At 39.6% G+C, this 23944-nt stretch overlaps 3 protein-coding genes and 1 long non-coding RNA gene across 4 annotated transcripts in view; 1 reads left to right on the top strand and 3 right to left on the bottom strand.

Moving 5' to 3' along the window:
• ankrd29 (ankyrin repeat domain 29) overlaps positions 1–36 on the bottom strand; it is a gene marked incomplete at both ends in the record, with an annotated part of 4128 nt that extends 4092 nt beyond the window's left edge. Inside the window, one exon of the mRNA XM_084473553.1 lies at positions 25–36. Within this exon, the coding sequence (XP_084329679.1) occupies positions 25–36 (12 nt within the window). The remainder of the gene's footprint in view (positions 1–24) is intronic.
• Positions 37–618: 582 nt separating this feature from the next.
• On the top strand, positions 619–3215 carry cts12 (cathepsin 12; the record flags this gene model as incomplete). Its single annotated transcript, XM_084473552.1, has 8 exons — positions 619–649; positions 850–986; positions 1350–1472; positions 1760–1924; positions 2059–2280; positions 2436–2604; positions 2899–3004; positions 3116–3215. 8 exons carry the CDS (start codon positions 619–621, stop codon positions 3213–3215), a joined length of 1053 nt encoding a protein of 350 aa, XP_084329678.1.
• Positions 3216–8908: 5693 nt separating this feature from the next.
• Positions 8909–16760, bottom strand: pde6d (phosphodiesterase 6D, cGMP-specific, rod, delta). Its single transcript, XM_084472848.1, has 5 exons — positions 16540–16760; positions 11982–12070; positions 10623–10748; positions 10042–10147; positions 8909–9783 (listed from the first exon to the last, which is right to left on the bottom strand). Exons 1-5 carry the CDS (start codon positions 16587–16589, stop codon positions 9702–9704), a joined length of 453 nt encoding a protein of 150 aa, XP_084328974.1. The 5' UTR covers positions 16590–16760; the 3' UTR covers positions 8909–9701.
• A 4983-nt stretch (positions 16761–21743) lies between these two features.
• Positions 21744–23163, bottom strand: LOC311352914. Its single transcript, XR_014636946.1, has 4 exons — positions 23068–23163; positions 22357–22591; positions 21940–22135; positions 21744–21809 (listed from the first exon to the last, which is right to left on the bottom strand). It is a non-coding gene; the product is annotated as an uncharacterized lncRNA (long non-coding RNA).
• Positions 23164–23944: the final 781 nt, after the last annotated feature.

Below are 23944 nucleotides of genomic sequence, written 5' to 3'. Positions count from 1 at the left end.
AGCGAGGGGTAAATGGTGGTTTACCTTGAAAGACATGATGCACACCTCAATCGTGAGTCATGTTTCTCCTCGCGTTGGCATTCATTAAAAAGATTAAGTTAAGCAGAGACTATCCTCGAGATGATGACTGCCTCTTTCTCTCTCGCCTATTCCTGCCGCACCGTGTTTGGGTGTTGGCGACGGAACCTCCTTGGAGATAATAACAACACACTACAGTTTGTCTGCCGGCTGTGTTTATCCCATCCCGCTGCAGTGCTGCACGAAATAAACGGCGTTAGACGCTAATGGGCGCTGTTGAGGCGACTTAGGATCACAGGGTCTGGATGCAATGAGTGAGGTCACGACAGGTGCTCTCTCCTTCTAATAATAAGTTTATGATTGAGAGATTGGCGATGTAATAGTTATAACCCCCCGCTGGGTAATAATATAGGCATTACGAGGGAGGTGCAGTCCTAAGAAAAGGCATTTCAATTTTTGTTGACTAATGCCTCTTTCAGGCCCTGTGGTTGACTTGCAGACTCTCAGAAAGTATAGAGAAGAAGATGCAGCGACACATAAAAGCTATAAAAGTCAGGTCAAAAGCATGTCTGAATCACTGGAGACAGTTTCTTTCACAGCATGGGGACAACACCGTCTCACAGCCCTGCTGGTAAGTACCCAACTGCATTGTTCTTAAAATAACCAACTTTTTTTAATAAAAAATAAACGTAGCCAAAAATGTGCTAAAATAGTTTGATAACACTGTAAACAGACAATGGCTACCTCATGTTAAACTGATGGTGCCTGGTCTGCAGTGCAGAACAAAAGTCCAGTCTAAAAAATAATGATGAGACGCTTGGGGTCCAACAGACCGGCGGGTCTGTGTACTCCTCGGCCTGCTGCTCCTGTGCGGAGCGGCCCAGGTGGCTTCAAAGTCTGAAGAGCAGGCGGTGCTATCGGACTGGAACATATGGAAGATGATCCACGCCATCTCCTATGACGAAGATGTAAGTTTTTTACTAATTTATATGTATATATATATATAGTTATAGGCATAAAAACATTGTCGTTCAGATAGTTTATTTATTAGTAGGCTACTATTATTATAATTATAATTATTTATCTATATTATTATTGCAAAGCCCATCTGATATTAACAATTCAACAATTATTATTATTACAAAATCAATAATATTGGTTGTACCAACCAAACCTTTGAAGTCTTTTATTGTGGTTAGTAGAGCTAGGCCAAGTGAAGAGCATCTGTGTGAATATGAATATGACGTGAAGCTACGACATAAGACCAGGGACATAAACCTTTTCCAATCCTGTTTCTCTGCGTTTGGTTTGATCTTGTCTCCACTATGTAGCAGGACGACATTGAGAGGAGAGTGATTTGGGAGTATAACTCCAGGCTGATTGAAGAGAATAATCAGGAGTATTTCATGGGGGCTAAGCCATTCTCTATGGCTATGAATAAATATGGAGATCTGGTAAGGCTTTGATTTACATACTAAATGGTTGACTGTTATATAGGCTATATGTTTTTTTATGTGTTGATCATTTAATTAATCAATTACCACCAGATGTTAAACCATCCAATTACCGAGACATATCTTCAGTCAATGAGGATCAATAGTGATTTCAATAATGTGGATCCTTTGGCGTTTTGGGTTATCATTTGATGGAAATGATTGAATCATGAATAAAAAAAAATGAGATACGAAAAAGTAAAATCATTTAACCTTAGTGTTGCTGACCACGTGCATGTGTATTGCAGACAAAACACGAATACCACGTGCTGCAGGGGGCCATGATAAACCCCCACTTCGCCAAGAGAGGAAAGACCACATCGCCAAGAAAGCTACGTCACAATGCCCTAAGGTCGGGGGTAGTGGGCATCGACTACCGGGCTATGGGCTACGTCACCGAAGTAAAAGATCAGGTAATTCACTTATTCGTGTTTTTGGTTAAAAAAAAAAAAAAAATCTGCAGCACCCTAGCAATATGTGTGTGTGTGTGTGTGTGTGTGTGTGTGTGTGTGTGTGTGTGTGTGTATTTGTGTGTTTTTTCTCCAAGGGCTACTGTGGTTCCTGCTGGGCATTCAGCACGACCGGAGCCATTGAGGCCCAGGTGTATAAGCATACAGGTCAGCTGGTGTCCCTGAGTGAGCAGAACCTGGTGGACTGCTCCAGGCCGTACGGTACCTATGGCTGCGGAGGTGCCTGGATGGCCAACGCCTATGACTATGTGATCAGCAATGGGCTGCAGTCTACAGACACGTATCCGTACACATCCGTGGTAAGGGTCACCCTGTAGTACTAGCTCAATGTGCGCTAAGCTACAGTGTTTATGAAGAGGAAGTTTTGCATGAAAAGCACAGTATAAATAAAGGTTGATGGATAGATTAGATTATGATATCAAAAGTCAACTGTGCATAATTCCCTTCTTCATAGGACACGCAGCCTTGTTTCTATGAAAGCAGCCTTTCAGTTGCACATGTCAAAGACTACAGGTTCATACCCAAGGGAGATGAGCAGGCCCTGGCCGACGCCGTGTCGACCATTGGACCAATCACGGTGGCTATAGATGCTGATCATTCCAGCTTCATGTTTTACAGCTCTGGTAGGTTTAAATGTTGTGTAACACTTCAAATAAGATGGCATTCCTAAGCCATAAGCCAAGCATTACTCCATCCACACAGTTATGGACACTTTTACAGTAAAGAGCGATACTGGGTCAATATAGGTTTCAATGTAGATTTTAATAAAATAAAACACACAAAAGCAATGTACTACCTGTAAGAAGTGGCCATTGTTTGTTTAATCCACACTTCTTAGCAAAGCACAGGATACCTCTATGCTATTTTAACCTTAGACAAATCCTAGGTAATTCAGCTTTAAAACGTCACGTCAACAGGAATATACGAGGAGCCGGCCTGTAACTCCAACAACCTAAGCCATGCGGTCCTGCTTGTGGGCTTTGGCTCGGACGAAGGCCAGGACTACTGGATCATTAAGAACAGGTAGGAACCAGCAGAAGTCTTGCTATGTTTATGACACATTACTTCAAATACACATCTCTGTATGGCAGGGCACTCATTAGATTGTCCTCATGTAAATGTGTGTTATCTTAGTTGGGGGTCCAGCTGGGGCGAGGGCGGTTACATGAGAATGGTCCGAGATGGAAGCAACACCTGTGGTATCGCGAGCTATGCCCTCTACCCCCTACTGTGAGTTCACCGGGACCAATCTTTTAAACTAAATCTACCTTATTGATCAATCTGTATTTTCCCTTGTTTTTTCTTTGAAGTTCATTTATTTTGGTCTAATTTTTTGTTTAAGATTGTAGTACATCTTTGATGAATCAAGACAGCATTCATCAAATCCTAAGCAGCCTAATACCCTGCTGTTCTCTGGGTGTAGGCCACACTTAATATTATTTGTATATTATTTGAATACACAAATTAAAACTTGGACTCAAATATGAAAAAGTTAAGCAATTTAATTTATTCTTTGCCCCTTCTGAAGCACAAATAGACACGGTACACAGAAACATTCAGAAACTAGAGCTTCCACACAAATAATGAGACTAACATAAAGTAATACTAAGTCTTGTGATCCAGGCCAAATATCACAGCACTTGTGAATAAAACGAATTTGGGGCGGACAAGGTCATTAAAGACTATAAATAAAACTAATGCTGGGCCCCAGCTCTGTGGATCCACCTTGGTTCCATACCATTTTCTGACATCGGATTACGAATAATTGCCATGATTGCTCTATGAGATTGAATAAATCATTTATTCAATTATTCAATTTATTTGCTACATGAGATTGAATAAATAATTTATAGTGAGATTGTGGATATTCATTTCACCTTGTTATTCATAATAATACAAATATTAAATTGAATCAAGCTAGTCCATAATGTGTAAAGTGTAACCCCCTACAAGATGCATGTTTAACTATTATTATTTTTTGTTGAAAGAAGGCCAAGTTACCTAAAAGTGAAACAATGTTAAAATATTACAATCTATCTGGCTCACATCTCTTGCGATTGATTTCCCAGGATGTTCTGTAGAGCTTATAAAAAAAGGGACATGAAATATAATCCTGTGTGTGATAAAGCTGACGCATGACTTTTTATTGACAATATAACAAATGTATTCTTAAGAATGAATAGGAATGGACAATGTTAAGTTAAACCACCTTTTTAGTGAATTTGAGCTGCAATACAAATTGGCACTGCGTTGAATAATGTAAATGTTATTACACAAGAACAAAGAAATTAATTTATGTGTATATCTGTGATTTTTTTTTACTGTACACAACCTTTGCAATGTGGGGCAATACTTTGATGCTCTTTACTTCATTGCTGTCTGTATACTGACAAAATAAAACAGATTATTGTATTAATGTGTCTTTTAATATTGCTCAAAGTTCACTCCACATTGGTGTCAATTGCATACTACTACAATAGTAGTAGTATGTAGAATACACTTCTCTCTCGATTTTCTTGAGTTTCACGTAAGCACTGAAGACACTCAGCACGTGAGTAAATAAAAGACTAAGACCTCAACAGGAATGTATGTAAACACCTTTATCCGATCTATCGACTTAGATACACACAAAATCCCCACATGAACGGACACGCAAAATCGGATAAGAACGCAGAGATAAGTCGTTCATAGTCGGCATTCTACATGCATGTATAGCAGCATCGTATCGCGCGTCAGTGTTCGCGTTCTGCGAATGCTTGAGATCTTTTCCGGGGGCCGTGAGCCGGAAGTAGAAGGATACGGTAGTCGTGTTGTTGTCGGAAAACGAGAAACGGCGGGCCTCTATGAAAAGGTTCTTGCTTTCGAACATAAGAAAAGACCGCACTGTTTAAAATCAATTCGACTCCACTTTCCTAACTGACGTCATTGCGCGATGGCGGGTATTGCTGAGCTCTAGCGTCTCTAGCGTGAAACTACAATTTTCCGAAGATAGAACAAGTGCTCTTTGATCCATGCGTTCTTGTCGTATTGATCAGGTTATCGCCAACAGTGAGAATCACTTAGGTCGGACTTATTATTAGGGAATATTTGAGGCCACTTGAATCCCAATTCACATGTTGAAATTAACTTATTTCTTAAATGGGAAGTTGGCATTTTCTTTTCTTATGGTGTATATATTATGTGCTTACTAACCAGCAATAAATTAATTAATTTAGATTCAAACAATTATATTTTCTGGAATTGGTATCCATTATTATCAATTGTATTTTGTTCTCTTCTCTTCTTCTGCTTTACCGCGTCTGTCATGCGTCTTTGCGTAAAGTTCGTCGGTGCAATATTACGGCGGCAATATTAAAAAAAAACAGGCTTTTTTTAATATTGCCGCCGTAAAGGATTATGGGATACCAATAGGCCTATCTCCTTTCCTTTCGTAAAGGTTTGTCAGGAGTAACCTATGCTAAAGGAGGTTTAAAGGATGCATCGAGGCTCCTTTCCTAAGCATTTTTAGAATTCAAACCACCTTTCCTCTGAGTACTTCCAGGTCATCTCCTTAGGAAAGGAAATTTCCTATGCAAAAAAGAGAATCCATAGAGGCCCCCCGGGGCATTGTGCCAATGTAGTTACCCCCCATAAGAAGTGTATCATCATCAACATGCATTCAGTACACACTACACTTCAATTTCACCCAAGGCTGAATTAAAAGTACATGTATATACATGGAAATGACATGGACCCGAAGTGAACTGTGACAGCTGTCTACTGAAAACATCTTTCTTGAATGCCGCCTGAGTTTGTTGTTGCTGGTGACATAAAGAGGTCAGCCAGTGGCTCTATTACCACTAGTTGAAATGGGTACAGCAGCACCTATCGTATGAAGTGCCATGTAAACAATTGCAGTAGTCCAATTGAGCATAGTCAAGCATAGTCAAACTATGGTTTTATTCAGATTAAGCTGTGCATGTAAACGTTCTACAGTAGTATAGTAGTAGTACTGTCGGGCAAGTGTTAACACACACACACATGCACACGCACACACACACACACACACACACACACACACACACACACACACACACACACACACACACAGCTTTCACACTGAAAGGAAAAGCTGCTCTGCAGGGCGTTTGGCCGGGGAAGGGAGCACTTGAAGCTGGGAAGGTTAAAAGCATACTGTGTGATTTAAAATGCAGAGATATAGTGGCGTGATGGTCCCCCCCCCCCCCCCCCGGCCCTTAAAGGAAGAGTAGAGGACCACAGACAGGCCAGTGTTGATCTTGTAGCTTCAACAACTTGTCCAAAGAATGCGATAAAATCACAGGCAACTATGGTAGGTTTTTTCCCCTGAACTGATGTGTATCTCCAACTCACACGCTCTCACTCTGTTAACTCTCTCTGTCTTCCGCTCTCTGTCACTAAGTCTGTCTCAATCTCTCATACTATCTCTCTTTGACACGACACGACTATACTGTAAAGTGAACATGGAGGTATGCAACACACAAGCACCTGTATTAGATTGTATATGTGAGTAGACTGTGCTGCATGGCTAAACAAAGAGTGTTGGATAGTGAAGCCATTGTGAGTTGAAGGACATTCAATTTGATTCGCTTGCAGAACTGTCAGTTTAATGCTGATGAGGATAGATGTGAGCGTTGCAGAGGAATCTTCCTTGCAAAAGCTGCTGAAAAGTCATGTCTAGCCTACCCATGTATCTATTCTTGGAAAACAAGGCGGTTTATTCTCTTTTTGTACTATTTCAATTAGAAATATGACATTTGATACATATTATCAGCGATGTATTCGAAATAGATCATCAATATTTTACTACATTCATGTGTTGTTTTGCATTGGCATTAGCTCATTGTGTAGTGAGCTAATGTCCTGTATTGCCTGGGCAAACTGGTTCAACTTGTTAAATGAAGGTATAAATAATAATAATATATGAAGGTGTAAGCAATTATCGTCTCAGCAACAATACATTGATTATAATTGATAGATTGAGGACCCTTATCTCATTCTCAGAGCTCCAGAACGTTGGACAAGGAGGTCCCCCACATCTTAGGAGACGAAAAAGAGGAACTGCACTGCTATAGTGCTGCCAAGGAGCAAGAGAAAGCACAAGCTTAAGAGATGGATGAATTCAACAATTCATTCATCCATTTTGGTAAAAAGTATTGGACTTTGCCAGGCACCATATAACTATCTATGGTAATGCTTTAAGTTTCATCCAATTGAACAGCAATCTCTCTGAAGACTCTTGGCTTCGCACTAACGGATGTAGCAGAAATGTTGACAAGCTTGACAATGCAATAAATGGGGCTTGTTGGCTCAAGATAAACAGCGATAAAACCCTGAGACACTTTTTGGTAAATGACCAAACTCTGTGGAAGATAGAAAGTATGATAGCATAGAGTTCTGCACAAATCTTGCACGCTTGCATTGTCCTGCCTTCATCGCTTATGTTTCAGGATGGCAGGAATCAGCAGAAGGACACAACAGGGTGGGATGGTGTGCTTGATTCAGATCCTCTTTCCCAGTGTTGGTGTGAGGAGGCAGTGTCGCTATAGCCTTCGCCCAGAGTACCATGGAGAGAGATTCTGGCAGTGGCTGCACTACACATCCAGGAGATAGCCAGGCCCGAGAGCTGGATCTCCAGCAGGCACAGACAGCTGAGCCAGCTTGGTGAAGCAGTGGTTGGTGGGGGGCCAGAGACCAGCATGGAGCAGTGTGACGTATTCGGATCCCCAAAGCCTACTATTACCAGTGGGAAAAAGGGGGGGAATCCCTCCTGCTGCATGACAGGCTGGGGTTAGGGTTAGGTCCCTGGGCTCTCTGCCCTCAAATCTCCAGGGTGGCGTGCACCTGGGCACGTCATTCTCATGCCCCCACGCAGCATCTCAAGGTGGGGGCCCTCATGGAACAGCTGGGGGTTGTTTTCTTTGGCCCCCCATTTCTAGTGACTAGCAACTGCTAAATCCTCGTGGCTGTGGGTTATTTCAGTTATCACCGTGACCAGGGGAGTGGTATTGAGGTGCAGGTCTTTTCATGAGTTCTGCCCGCAGCTGGGGGTGGGACAGGGTAGTGTGTGTCTTCTTCACAGGGGGGGGGGGGGGGGGGGGGCTGGGGGGGCTGGTGGTGCACTTTAACTACCCTGTCCGGACCCAAGAGGGGGAGCTGGTGGTGCACTTTAACTACCCTGTCCCACCCCCAGAGGAGGGGCTGGTGGTGCACTTTAACCCAAAGTTTGCCGTCCAACTCACCATCCTCTGTCACCACCAGCCTGACTGGGCCCTGGGTTTGTGTTTTAGTATTTCATTGTCATTTTATGTCAACTTACGTGTTATATGACTTTGCTCATCAGTTAATAAAGTCAACAAGAAATATATTTGATGAAATCTTACATTAAAAAGGACAACAAAGAGGAGATTGCTCTGAGATTACCACAGCAATGTACAGAGGGAGAAACAGCATTAAACAGCACGTATCAGTGTAGCATGTACTTCCTGTTGGTAGCTAGTGGAGGGTACTGCTTATGAAGCTAAGGGACACTCATGGGAGCCAAACCAGAGAAAATAAATAGGCTAGAAATTAATTTAAATTCAAAAAGTTAATTTATTAGTTGCTCAATATGAAATGTGCTCCATTTCCTACAGATTTATTTGACTTTTTATAAACTTTGTGTGATTGAAGAGGCCAGCTCCTGATTACCAGAGGGGCTGAAGGAGAATAAGCATAATAGGTCTTGTAGCTGCTACTCTGTGCAAGATTGTAGAGGTAAGTATTAGGGTTAAATACGATGACAATAAATTGTCGATGATAAAATTGTGTGGCATCACCATTCCTCCCCTACCTTGCACCAAAGCCTAGCCTGTAATACATATTGTGACACATCACACGACTCAGCAGTTATTAAACAATCAACAAATTTATTCTTCAATCTCCGTTATAACATCTGAAACACAAAATCCTATAATACAGATCTTAGTCAGCAAAGAAAACAAATGAATGTGGAGCGGAGCTTTGCGATGGATAGTAGCCTGGTTAAAACAGCAGCAGAGACACACTGGGAAGGCTTTCAACAAGCTCTTTCACATGTTAGTGACCAGATGTTTCCTAAATAGACAAACCACTCACTAAATTACAAAACAACTCGAATGATTTGTCAACTGCCGAAAATAAAAAATATGCACAATATAGCAAAGACAGGTTTTAATAGTGAAACATGTAAAAGTCTGGTCAGGTAACATGGACTGTGTTTCAACCTAAACATTCTATCATTTAACCTAACACAGCACTAGGGAATTGGGAGCCACCCTTCCACCCTTCTGGAATGCAACACGATTTTTACACACAAGATGACATCAAGATAACAAGATCAGTGCAGCAGTGAAAAAACGTTAAGTCTTCTGTACAAACTAGGACTTGCACAGATTTTCTAAAAGTTCTAAAAGTCAGCATATTTACAGGTCTGGTCAGAAAAAGAAAAAAAAAAAACACATTCTCACAATCATCCTTTATTTACTCCTCATCTCTTGCTGTGTCAATGGGGGTGAGGAAAATGAGCAAGGGATGTGCTGGTTTATAGGACAATGGTTGAAGACCAGCTCTGGGAACAACATTTATTTTGCAATAAGTGTGATGGTCACCGTAAATGGTGACCATTGGTCAACATACATGTATTTACTTCTGTTAATTGTGGCTTAACAAGGTTGGGGGGGACTCAGACATAGAACAGCCGTACCCTCGATGTGCTGACGTGGAGGTCGTCATCGTAGAACTTGGTCTCAATAATCACGTTCCCACTGCGAGAGAGACATATTGAGAGAACTGTTTAAAATGTCACTGTAGAAATAAAGGTATACAGTAATAATAAGAGATAATCAACAACAAAAAACAAAGGACTTTATTCTAAAATATTTTTTTTACAGGATTCATGCTACAAAATGTACAAAACAACAAGCTTTACAATAAAAAAATTGTGCTTTGAGTCTTGTAGCAGCCAATCTGATGGCTGCTTTAACGTTATCCAAATTGCAAATTAGTCAGTATCTGAGACTCACGTGAGTACATGAGCTGGCATCATCTGGGACTCCGGAGCCGCTTCAATCAGAGACTGCCACGTGTTGGTTGAGTTGGGAATGACAAAGCCAAACTCAAAGAACCATTCTGGTTGGAGGAGAGGAATCACACATCAGGGATGTCAAAGGGAACAGAGATCATAAACCAGTATAATTGTTGTTGATGTCATTAGGATAGTTAATTAATCCAATTTAACATGGTTGAAAGATATAATAAATATTTATTAAATAGAATAAATATTTCTATATTCTGATGTTGAAAATAACAACCCAAATTATTAAGAATGTGTAAATGCATGCTAATGCATACATATTGGTATATTAACAGTGTGGAAACTTCTAAAATTGCCCAAATGTAAACCATTTTTTTTTATACATTTGATATTACGTAAAAACAAACAAATCTACAAAAGGTCAACTTTCAAGACTTTGGACGACCGGGACAGTTTATCTACTGTCCCTGTGAAATCACCACCACTAGACAATGAGGCTGGAGATTACAGGCTGTTTACATTACTTATGTTATGATGTTACTGTCCCACATTATGCCAGTTGAGGTTTACCTTCTAGACATTGCCCTTTAAAAAAGACCTTTTGCTCCAGCCTAAACTTCTCCAATTTCTCAGAGGAGGAAAAATTCAGTTCCCTGGATACCGCTTTACACTTGAGAATCTTCTTTGGAACACGAGCTAGAGAAGGAGAGAAAAAATAAATCTTTACAAGAAAGCCAGTGATGGGGGTCTTTGGCTTAGCTGCAGGCGTGTGGAGCTGCCGGCACGCGGTCGGTTCAATCCGAACGATGATCAAATACGGAGACTGAAAGACTTCGGTACATTTCAGTGCGAAAATTATTTTTCAAACAAGCACATACAACATCATCAGAGTAGGCCTACAAAAAACTGAAAATAAAAAGGATAAAATATTTTTTGTTGTAGTTTCAAAAATCACTCAATTAAATGCAAAGAGAAAAAAGTTGTGAAAAGTAAATTGTGTGATTGACTTGTATTGGACAGATATGACTCTGCATTATATTAAACTGAATGTAGCCTTGTAAGAACACAATGTAATAAAAAACAACAATGTCATAACCTTTCAGTTGAATGTAATGTAAATGCTTAGCAGATAAAGTTATGACTTTTTACACATATTACGTTGAACCAAGTTACATGACATAATTACATTATCAAGAAAGTAAATTATATTTGTCTTAGTGTTATAATAATTTTAAACATAAGTAAAACAAAAAGTAATCGTTCAAAGGTACAGTAGAATAACTCAATCCCCAGCAACCACCCAGAACGCCCAAGCAAGGCCCTAGTAACCACCCCAAACATCCCTAGCAACCAGCCAGAATACCCAGCAACCAGCCAGAACACCTTGATAATGTAATAATTTGTGTATAATGTTATTCATTATGACATTATGCACGAGAACGTGATTGTGTTCGCCCTGGGGAGCTAAAAGCTGCTCCCTCGACCCCTTTGGTCGAGTGCATAAATAGCTTGCCTTTCATATAGGGGTGCATCCTGCTGGCCTATTTCTGTGTTACCAGTGCTGTAGCAGTGAATGCAGAGGTTCTGTCCAAACAGTGCAACGCAATCTCCAGAGGGATGTTCATTCTTGAGGTAGCTAAGGAGCTGTGTGCAAGCCGAAGAATGGTCAGGGGAGTCAGCACTGCATGTAAACAGCAATTAGCTGTGGTCTCTTTCCAGCCACAAAAGAAGAGACTGCCAAGGTGCCAGATGTTCAAGGAACATTTAGCTAAATCTTCCAGCCTACAATCATCTCAAATCATTAAGAAAACATTGACGAAATATAGGGGGCAGGATAGTCCCGTTGTTAGGTTATTTGACTCCAAGCTGAACAGTTCTCTAATTGTCCCATCACATATTGCACAAGTATCATTGTATGAATCAGTGTACCTTCATGTTCTACTCCCGGTAGAGAAAGGTCGTCTGTTCCCTGCCAAAGCACCTTGCCCGTCTCTGCGTCCCGGAGATTCATCCAATTACTGACAGACAGTTAAGGAATAAAAAGGAAACAAACAAGTACAAGAGCAAGAAACAGCAGAGAACAACCATGAACATAGTGTAATTATACTGTAGTTATACACCCAGGGTCTTTTAGTTGCCATTCAATCTTTTACTGTCTTGTGTCTTATGTCTTTTTCATTGTAAGTTATATCGCTATAAGTGCTGAACTACATTCTGAGAATCCATCCATGTGAGCAATTCAATATGGTTTTGGTGTTTTTTCAGAGGGCAAAGACACACATCACCGAGTCCCTCCCCCTGTAGTTATTGTTGCTAAGTCCGACAAACAAAGTGACCGAAGCAACAAAAACAGTGCTGGCTGACATTACACAAGAGAGTTTATTCCTCCTAGAAGTCATCAGAAAGGCCTACATTATGCAATGGGGGTATATGTACAAAATGTAAAAAAGGGTGATTTTAAATGTATTAGGAAACTAATTTTAAAAAGATAAACAATCAGCAATGAGATTTTATTATATCCTGGTAGGATGTTAGACAAGTTACAATCACGCATCCAAATTCATGTCTATATAAAAGTTATTAAAATACATTTTTTATAACTTTGTGCAGAACGATATAAGTCCTCAGTCCATGCAAAATGATCCAAACTCTCTTCCTAAATTCATTAAAGTCCCAGATGCCTGGCAGATTAGCGCCATGTCTAGTTGATTAAGTTGATCTTGGTCCACCCTCCAGATTTACCTCTAGACCTAGGTGCTGCCCCCATCACCTAACATAGGAGCCAGCAACATGTTCAGGAGCACTAGAAAGGCTTATGGTAGCACCAAATACCTGTTATTTGTCATCACAATTACAATATTATAGATGTTTGCATGTCGCATCATCAGGGAGAAACATTCTGAATTCAACCAATGCCCAAATGTATATTTCTAATTAATGAAGTATGACGAAAGTAATAACCTTCCGACATACGTTTCATTCATTTTTTTTAATCACTGAATATCACTGTGAGCAATGCTATAACGAGGGGCTGGTACAAATTGCGAATGATTGCAAATATTTTGTAGCATATAAATATATAAGTATATTAAATCTCGGCAGTATCTTGGAGCCAATCCCCCTCAGCTTAGGGCACATCGCCACTTTCACCACTAATCCAACCCCTTATTCCCAAGCAATTATTAAAAGCTTCACATATTTAAGGGACAGGTGCATATTCTTAATGAGCTCCAAGGAAAGAGAACCACTGGGAGAATGTAGAACATCCAGCGCATCCAGGAGATGTATTTGGTTCTCCTTTGTTCCTTTGTATATAAGCCATAGCAAATAAAAAAAAATAAAAAAAAACATTGTTACTATTTCTGAAAGATTAAACTATCTCCATCTACTCTGTGCAATTCATTTTCAGGACAGGGGACATTGTCGTTGTCTCGGGGGGGGGGGGGGGGTTATGGTTATGCAGCCTTATGGTTTTGTACAAAACTTAAATTTAGGGATACATTTGCTCCTGGGAAAAAAGGTGAAAAAAAAGTGTAGAGCCATGATGGTACCCCAAACGGATGATTTGAAAAATAGACAGAATATTGGACAAAAAAGCTCACAGGGAGTAAATAAAATGCTGGTACTAAAAGACTAGATGAAATCCTAACATTAACAAAAGACTACTAATTAAAAACCATTGTGTGGGACGTCCGTTAACATGTGGTAGGCGGCACAAAAAAAAAACCTTCTTTTGTGTTGTTCGGGTACAAGGAGTCCTGTCACACTCAGACACTACTTAGTGTCAATAACACCTGCAAACAGGCATGCAATTTCTCTCTAGACCATCTGTGAAAGCCCTTATAGGACAGCTCACTTGTCGGATATTGTCTAGAGGCCAAACAACAATGAGTTGACACTAAATAGCTTGTCAATTTGTTTGCCGTGTTCACATTAAGTGTATTTCCAAATGGGTGGGACGTCAGTCTGGGAAACACTGATCTATATATGGATGGGAAAACACTAGCAGAAACCACCTAGACTTAGACTGCATTTTAGCCACTCCCCACTTATAACCGCTTAATTGGACAATGTGCATTTCTAATGTCTTTAATGTTTACTAATTTCAATCAAAGTAAAATGTTCACTTTTTTGTTGCGTAAATAAACATCTATAACAAGAACATTAAATGCATTCATTCTCTTCTAATAATTAATGAGTCTTTCCCATGATTCATGATGTAAACCATATTAAAGCTGCCATCAGCATTTTAGGCAAAATGATCCAAAAGTAACAGACTAACAGAATATACTCGAACTGCAAAGAGAGATAATCTGTTCACCACAAAGAGTAAACATATTATTCTCTTTCTTTGAGCAAGTGCATGGCCTTTTTCCTCCAAAATGTAAAATGTTGAAAAGTGGGAGAAATTAATATGGGAATACAGAAAGAAATATTAGTGACAAATCATTTGCCCTATAAGACAGCTAACACCTCTAACTAACTATAGCTTACCCGCAAATTAGTTAAGCTGTTGGATCCTTTTTCCCCAAAGTCCCTAATCAACACAGAGACAAAGGTCATCATGTGCCGTTGTAATCATAAGCACAACAATTACCACCTCGTAGTAATCAGACAAAGCCATAGAAACTATGTGAAAGATAGTACCCAATATTGGCAAAAGGGGCCATGAATTGTGGATGCAACTTGCCAAGGGGAACAGAGCTGTCAAGAAGAGATTTATATTTGGTGTCTCCTACTATTGACGTGTACAAGGTTCTGTTGTCGGCCATCAATACCACCAACATATCCTAGCTGCGTTTTGTTCTGTGCCACTATTTTACCCCTCCAAAACAGGAGGTCACTCCAACCGAGTGGTATGGCTTAGGAAGGAGAATTGGAACCGGGAAGACAACATCACCAAAATGACCAACGAGTCACACTAAGCATTAGTGCAACAGGTTAAGATGTAATAATTTGGATTTGGGCTCGTCAGCAATGACTGCTTGTCTTCCGACAGCTGGCCCCTTCGACTCCATTTGACGCCACACACACACACCTCCAGGTGGTAGTGACCTAGCACTAAACCCTGCATACACAAAAAGTCATAAGACAAAACAAACAAACAAACAAGAGATAACTACTCATCTATTGAAGTTCATTTGAGCTAATTTGGCCTGCTGAAGGAGCACAGGGCATTACTAAACCACAGAGCCTTACTAAACGCAGTGCCTTACTTAACACAGTGCCTTACTTAACACCGTGCCTTACCAAACGTGAATACGATTTCTAATCCTAATCCTCTTCTCAATACTGTAGCCATTGATTTATTGACAGGGAAAAGTAGTTGCCCCAAAAAAAGCTTGCACATTGAGTGAGGTCAAAATATAAAGATTTAAAAAAACTGTCAAAGCATATTATCATATAAAGATAGCAAATAAAATAGCATATCCCCACAATATTCACTCCTGCAGTAAATTGGTAATATATACAAAAATACATGCAGATCCAATATGGAGAACCCAGTGAGTAACTGTTGTCATGTCTGCCTACATAATAAAAACCAGGACCGGAATAATTTAACAGAAGGTCAAATCTTATATCGCCATGAGTAAGGTTAAATGACCAGAATATGTTGCCATGTCCGGGGCTGAAGGTATCCATATTAAAAATATGACTGCATCGATTTTTTTTGCACCGAGGGTTGCAACAGAAAATACAGCAACTTATTTAACTTCTATCAGCCTTAACAATTCAGCAGGAGACATATCCATAAATAGAAACTTCTAGAGAGAGACATAAAGATGCCTACCCTATGCATTTGTAATGAATGTGGATGCATTTCAATTGATTAGATGCGCAATGGTAACGGCTGGACCAACAGGACATTTCATTTGTTAAATGCATTGGGCATACGTTTCGTTTGAGCAAGCGACTATTGAGGCTACCCAAATAACACACTTAGTTAACTTCCACTCTAATTTCTATGCCATTGCTGCTACTGATAATGTCAAAAAATGAATCGCTTCAATCAAATGATGTTGCAATGTAGCCCATCTGTAGCCATGGGATGATAAATAATGAAGACACATGGCCTCTCTGGGTGTAATCCCCATTCACGTGTTAGAGCACCGGTATGGGTGAAGTTGTGGAGCATCTCAATAAGTCAATATGCTGATCATGACCAGATGCTACTAGCTAGTAGTAATGGTTAGCGCGTCCCACCACAGCACACACCGACCTCAGCTTGTTGTCAAACAACCAGAGGAGCACCTATTTAGCATTCAGACACTAGTTCAACACACATTGGGCCAGAAAGTAACCACTGGGCTTAATGACTGTAGTACGGGTCGTCCTGCAACACTTGTCCGGCTGCAGGTTACAGGCTACAGACACAGTGAAGACCCCGACATGAACCGTACGTCATTATACCAGTGAGAGCGTAAACAACCCGTTTAGAACACCAAGCTCAACACATACCGTCCAACTCAGGAACGATAAAGGATACAGTTTGAAGCCCTTCAAAATTTCCTTGGCCCTGTCTTCGTCCGAAGACATGTTCAATTCTTCGTTTTCCTCCGTTTCGTTACAGCGATGGAGTGCAAATGATAAATAAGTCGTCGCTTGGGTTATTATATACTTTAACGGTTAAGAAGGATAGTTTACTGCCCTGCAAATAAAATAACAATTTCTGGTTTAACTTCAGCGAATCTAAATGTAATCTGTGTGTGCTGAATTGATCCGATAAACCAAGAAGTTGAATGGCAGCTAAACGAATCAATAGTAAACAACCTATGGTGTCGGACAGCCAACCAGGTCCTTTAAAGAGGTAGGGAGGGCGGGCCTTAACGGGATATAGGCGCGTCACTAGTAGCGACGATTAGCGAACTTTGTAGGAGGAGTTTGAGGTTTTTTTTTATCCCGCAACTGGCTGTAGGCTTCAGGAATCGGTCACCCTCACTATTTAAATCCTTCGCCAGGTTTGCGGCTTATTTCACAACGACCTAACCCGATGCATACTCATTCGAGTAGGCCTTCATCGTTATCCTCCACGATCCATCCCTGATTTACCGACTGATAACAACATATCTTCAGAGGAGCAAAAGGCAGTTGCGGGTGCTCATACGTGCACTCTTTTCGTATGTGCACGCACGCAGGCCCGTGTGCACGCTCGCACGCTCAGCGATACCCTAACCAGCACTTGCTATGTTTTGTGTTTTGACATTTTAAACAGATATTTTATGTTCTATATTAGTATGACTAAAATAGTCTTACAAATGTAAGATAATTACGTAAAAACACATTGTTGTTCATGCATCAACATACATGACCACACTGGCCAGGACATTTAGACAAAAAGGTTTACAGTACTTTATCATATATATAATCATATCACAAAGCCACTGTCACATTTACACCATGAAGTTTGTAAAGCATCAAAATAATTTTGCAGCTTGAGTTTTGTAGTTGTATACCAAGATTGTTGAATCTGTAACTACAAATATTTTGTAGTTGTACATATTTGTAAATAGGCAGACAATGTTTGTATTTACAGAATCAACATTGTGGTTGCAGATATAAATTCTAGAGATTCGGAAATTCCGGGTGTAATGGTTATGGCACAAACTTGACAGGGAACTTCAACCAATTGGGATAGAGTGATGGTCCGTATATCTTTTGGTCATTCAATTTTCCTTTCAGAAACGGGTATTAAAAAACAGAAAACGAGTGGTTATTTGATTTTCGTTTTAAAATACAAAAATTGAAATTGAAATACAAGGCGTTTTTCTTTTTCATGGTCAAAAAGGGATGAGCGAAATTAAAAAAAATATTCGATTTTAATTTTCTATTTCATATAACAAAACAAAAAAATCACTAGAAAACAGAAACGAAAAAAAGCCGGTTTTTTCATATTCTGAGACCGGATGTTGTCATTTACAGGGTAAGAGCGCCAGCGCCAAATGTAAAATTGTCAGTGTGTCGGTGTTGCCAGGCTAAAATGGCTTTGGAATCCTACTCTGATGTGATTTTGGACATGGCGAAACAAGGCCTGTCATCCATTGAAATATCTGTGCGCATATCACAGGAAAGTGGGGGTACAAGAGGATATTTTTTGCTCATTCTACAATGCCTATAAAAAACAACCTTGCCATCTATGAAGATGTTTTCAGGTAATAGCCTATGTTTTGTTGTGGACACTAAAAGGAAAATCTGTCATTTCTTCAAGACAGTGTTTGTTGGCCAATATATCAATATTATATCAACATTGTGATATGAGACTAGATATGGTCTGGGATTTTGGATATTGTAATAACCATGATATGACATAAGTGTACTCGCTTTCTGGTTTTAAAGGCTGCTTTACAGTAAAAGGATTTATTTTGCGATGGTCATTTGCAGACATTATTCTCTATTTATCGACCTGAAACCACCTATCAATTTATATTATGCCTTTCAGACATGAGAGAAAAAAAGAGAGGCTGCAATCGACGAAATAACAACATATATTGTTCCCAAATAAATACCAGACTATCCCTTAAGCCTTTGAAATAGTTGTACATATTGCATACACATGGCTACTGCTTTCCTAATAGAATGTGACTAAATGATAATTGCTGGACATCTACATTGTTATGAACCATATTATACTGAGAATAACTGATTTGGAACTGTTAAGTTTGAAAAGTTTGGCACAAATTAAAACTGATTCTTTCATCCAATAGGCCTGCAGTACTTGCCTTGTCTTCATGCAGGAGCAGCTGTCATCTCATCGCCATAATCAGGAGAGAAGGCCTTATTTACAGACTTCATCCACAAGGGTACAGTTCAATAGTTTGTGTGGTTGCTTCAGTAACACAGTACTTGTTGTTTGCCTGCTTTTATTATTATTACTTTTATTGGGTTTGCTTCAGCAGCATACTGTTTTCTTGGATACATTATATACATTTTCTTTACTATTGCTAGGTTTTCTAAATGTTAGGGTAAACATATCAATAAACATAACATTAACCTTGACCAAGAACAGCTTTCTTTTTAAAATCTGGTTACAGCTCAACATTAAACTGTAGAAGCACACTGGAGTTTATTCAAAGTTTATATTGTAGTTACATGATGAGCATTGTTTTTTTTATGTTACAGTCCGTTTGGGAAAATGGTCCTTAAGCAGAATTCCTGGTAAAACTCTCAATTTACTTGCTCAGGGGTCAATGCGCATAATACCCATTTAGGTGGTCAATATGCAGATTTCCTGGTAATTATGCATAATGACTGCTGAGTTGATACATTTAAAGATTTACTTGGAATTCTGCATAATGACCATTTTTCCTTAATGGACCGTAACAAATATATTTTTCATTAACCAACCAGAAGGAATTGACTTATGACAAATCTTTGTTGCAATTTCAGAACCATATAGTTGAACGAGTCTGGCCTGAGGTCAACAATCGTGTCAATTATCCACTGAAGACAGCCCTTCTGCAGTTGGTGGATCAAGAGGAACTAGACATGGACGACAACCTTGTGAGATACTGTGTGTACTGACTGGCCAGTTGTGCCAGATTGGTCTTACAAGGATGGTGGACTCATGGAATGCTCACCGAATTCCAGGTGAAATAAACCAGTGTTGCGAAGATTAAAATAATTACAACGGGCATTCATAAGTTTTGAGACCAACAGTATTTGAGACCAACAGTATGTTCTTTATTTTACAGGTAAAGGTATACCAAATGACTTGGCTGGCAGTGGGTGTCCCAAAAAAATCCCACAGGAGCTGTTGCCTCATTCAGTTGAAGCAGCAGACCTTTACGGACAACAGCTGGGATCCTCACTGACAACACATTCTGCTTTTGGAGTTGATCCATTTTCAACTGAACAGGACAAACTTACAGTGGAGAATCAGTTTGCAGCGAAATATTCAGACATTTCAGACTTGTTCTCTAGAGCAGTGAACAATGACTTTGCTCCATACAAAGAGGCATTGCTCTATCTCATAACCACAACTCAGCGCAATGTATGAAAGGCCATTTGCTCTGTTTGAACTTACAGAATGTAAATGAGTAACAAGAACTATAAGTTGGTGGCAATGGGTGTTTGGTAAAGACAAATTTTAATATAACATAACATAATAAACAGTGATGTCAATAAGAACAGTGGTCACAGTTTCAACTTCCTTCTTCACATCAATATGACATGGCAATGGGTGTTTGGTAAAGACACATTTTAATGTAACATAACATAATAAACAGTGATGTCAATAAGAACAGTGGTCACAGTTTCAACTTCCTTCTTCACACCAATATGACATCATCTAGCCAAAACATTTTAAGAAATTCACATCAATAGTACAAGAACTCTGACCCAATTGATAAACAAACGCAAAAACAATATGCCTATTTGTGAGTATAAAAGTGCAAAATCTTACGCCTCTTCAAAAAGGGATCTCAGAACAGAAAATGCCTCTGACAGACCATTAACTTCAAATATGTTGTTGCCTGCTGTGTTCGCTCTACATTTTGCACAGTGCACAGAGGTCTCCTGCCACTGTTCCACACATGTTTTGCAGCCAATAATGCTTCGGCAACACTGTACGAAGACTGGCTCCTCGATGAACTCTAAAAAACAAAATGAGATTTTCTCTGTGTGTGTGTATCCCCATCTGTCCTTAAAGTGTTCTTGATGTATTGGGTGACGGTGTTCTTTTTACTAAACAAGTTTACAACTTTAATGCTTTTAATCATTTCTTCTTATTGTATCATTACACCATTGGCTGTTACACAAAGGTTTGCATCAGTACATGTAATTCATTGTTGTGGATGAGACACAGCTGACCTTGGTTAGAGAATGTAAAAATGTATGTGTATTTGGAAATCTCAAATTCTGGCACACCAAATAAAATGGATCCAAAATTATGTTACATGTGGGACAATTACTATCTATTGCATACTTACTCATACAAACAACACAGCAGAACCTGTGCTTGATGGTCTGTAGCTGGGAAGGACTCAGTATGACTCTTTTAATGGCAGCCACATTGGTGAGCTCTCTGATTGCTGCAGTGACATCTGGTAGGCTCTGTGATGCCAGTACAAGCTCTTCTAGTTTCTCAGTGACCTCTCCAATGCCTGCAGCTCCTTCATCTTTTCGGCTGTTACAAGGAAAAAACATAATATATATGTACTGGTTGTGTTTTAGCAGTTGGTAGCGGTGGTGGGGAGGAAGCCTAACCTTTTGTTTGAAAGATTAGAAAAGGGGGGGAAAAAAACAACAAAATAACAAAAGCAAGGGTTTTTATTTATGAATGTAGCTTGGCCATGTCAGGGAAGCTTCTTATGAAATTCATTCATTCAAAACAAGACACTTGTTTCACACACACAACAAAACAGCAAGGGGGGTGGGGGCGAGCTCAATTCCTATCCCTGATTATGGGAATATGTTTTTTTAAATAAATCTTTGTCCCAAACATTATAGAAGCCACTGTATATACAAAAGCAGTAATGTCCAGAGGGTAGGCAAACAGGTGCTGATTAGAAAAAAAGTTTTTTTTAATAGACTGAACAGCAAAGGTAATGATACGTTGAAGTAAAAAAAACACAATGCATTTCAACGTTTGGACAAATAACAGTAATATGATTGCTGAAGATTACCTCAGTCTCCTCCTTTTTTGGCCCTGCAACTCCAGGACTTCCTGGAGTTGCAGGGCCAAAAAGGAGGAGACTGAGGTCCTGTCCTGTTCTTGTACAGCAAGAATCTTTCGCGCATTTTGTTTCCAGTAGTGTAACCCTTTGGAGTGGAGGTGGAAACCAGAAAAACCATTACAACTTAAGTGGTTGGTTCAGTCATGAGTAATCATGTGCCATCTAATTTTCAATCAAAGTAAAGACTTAAGTAAAACAAAATTAATGTTACCCACCTGTTGTTCCTTCGGACTCCAAAATTGCATTACCCTGTGCATCAGTCAATACCATGGGGTCATGATTTCCAATGGCATCTTGCACTTTTCCGATGATCCCCTGAAGGTTAGCCTCACATTCTAAAAACCGGACCACCACCATTCTGCTGGGACTGCTGGGAACCTCCCACCAACCACCTCAGCAAGGTACATTGATCTGGAAGAATATCATACAAGTAGTATTAACTATTATTACACCACAACTATGAAGGAGACAAAGAATGGCAACTGGAGTTGATATGATCATATCAAATGTTAACTAGGTGTTTTGCAATGAAATCAAATTATTTTTTACTTCCCATCCCATCCCATAATTCGTAAATTTGAAAATATAAATCGTATCACCGTCATTTAACAAGCAATTTAGGCTAATGTTACCTTTGAAAGGTTTTAGTGACAGTGGCTCTGGGGGGGGGGGGGGGGTTGCAGGAGTTCGCATGAATGCAAAACGTTGGCTGGTGTTACTTGATGCTGATGATGAGGTGTCCTCCTCATCACCGTTAACCTGATAATGGGCTCTTGCAGTAAGGTCGAATGAGCTGAACACTCCAGATGGTCCCGGAAACAAGGCCACATTTGCATCGTTAGTCAAGTACAGACTACGAGTTGAGACCTGTCAAGAAAGTGTTCACTTAACGTTACAAACCTTTCTCAATGAATATTCTTCAGTGAATACTGAGAAAGAAAATTCTCCAAATGCTAAATGTCTAAATGGAGTTAGTTACATATATACAGTATTTAAGTGATAATCGCCCACGACGAGGCGGACTTCTATTAGTCTTCTATTAGTCTTCTATTAGTCACGACGAGGCGGACTTCTATTAGTCTTCTATTAGTCACAACGAGGCGGACTTCTATTAGACTTCTATTATTATTATTATTATTATTATTATTATTATTAATAAGTATTAAACTAACAAGGTAATTAAAAAAATAAAAAAATAAAAATAAGTGTCAAAAGGCAGACCTTTTTTGTTATTTTCTCAAAAGGAGGACAAATGAGTGTCAATGGCCAATGTCAATGACATTGACATAACAGGCTAGCATCACAGACTGACGCCCTGTAGCAGAGCTTTTTTGTTTTTTTACCTGAAATATGCGAAGTTTTTCTGCTGTCATGTCGTCTTCCCTGAGACACACTCTTTTATTGTTTCGGAAAACGACGTACTGCTCCATGTCCATGTGTCACGGTACTACTAGCCTACTGTAAATGACAACTTCCGGTCTCAGAATATGAAAAAACTGGCTTTTAATTTCGCTCATCCCTTTTTGACCATAAAAAAGAAAAACGCCTTGTATTTCAATTTAAATTTTTGTATTCAAACGAAAATCAAATAACCACTCGTTTTCTGTTTTTTAATACCCGTTTCTGAAAGGAAAATTTAATGACCAAAAGATACACAGACCAGTGATCCCCCCTTTTCTTTGGGGAACCATTTGAGTGGAGATTTGTATTGTCTGTCATTAGTTAATTGTTATGTTGTATACAGCTAAAAAGTGATGCGTTATGTGCGGTTATCCGTTTGTGTGGAAAAGTAGAATCAGGGATGAGGGTCTCTTGCTGTTGACTGACCCTCCTGTGTTTTCTATTTTTTTTTTCGAGTGTCAGTCCTGGTTTGGTAATGTTCTGTTTTGCTAATGTTCTTGTGATTGTGTCCCATCAATGAGGCACAATGTTCTGGTGATTGTTCCTTCACTGTAAAAGCTGCCTTCCATTCTGAATGGCAAACCATACAACTCATAATTGCGGGTGTGCAGAGATGTAAAAGGCTTAAACTTTTCACAAGGGCAGATGCAATTTATATATGCAAAACAAAAAGAGTGACCTGTGTACCCCTGGACTAAGTTTTTATAGGTTGCCGGTGCAGACTTTTAATCTATTTCTGCTGTGAATAGAGGGTAAGTGTGGTAGTAGAGTAGTAGTACACCATGTAAAAATGCTTAGTTGTGTGAGTGCTGGGAGTAA

The sequence above is a fragment of the Micromesistius poutassou genome, assembly GCF_964030765.1.
Source record: "Micromesistius poutassou genome assembly, chromosome: 9".
NCBI lineage: Eukaryota > Metazoa > Chordata > Actinopteri > Gadiformes > Gadidae > Micromesistius > Micromesistius poutassou.
Note: the sequence above shows the minus strand (reverse complement) of the source record. Positions and strands in the feature narration are given on the sequence as shown.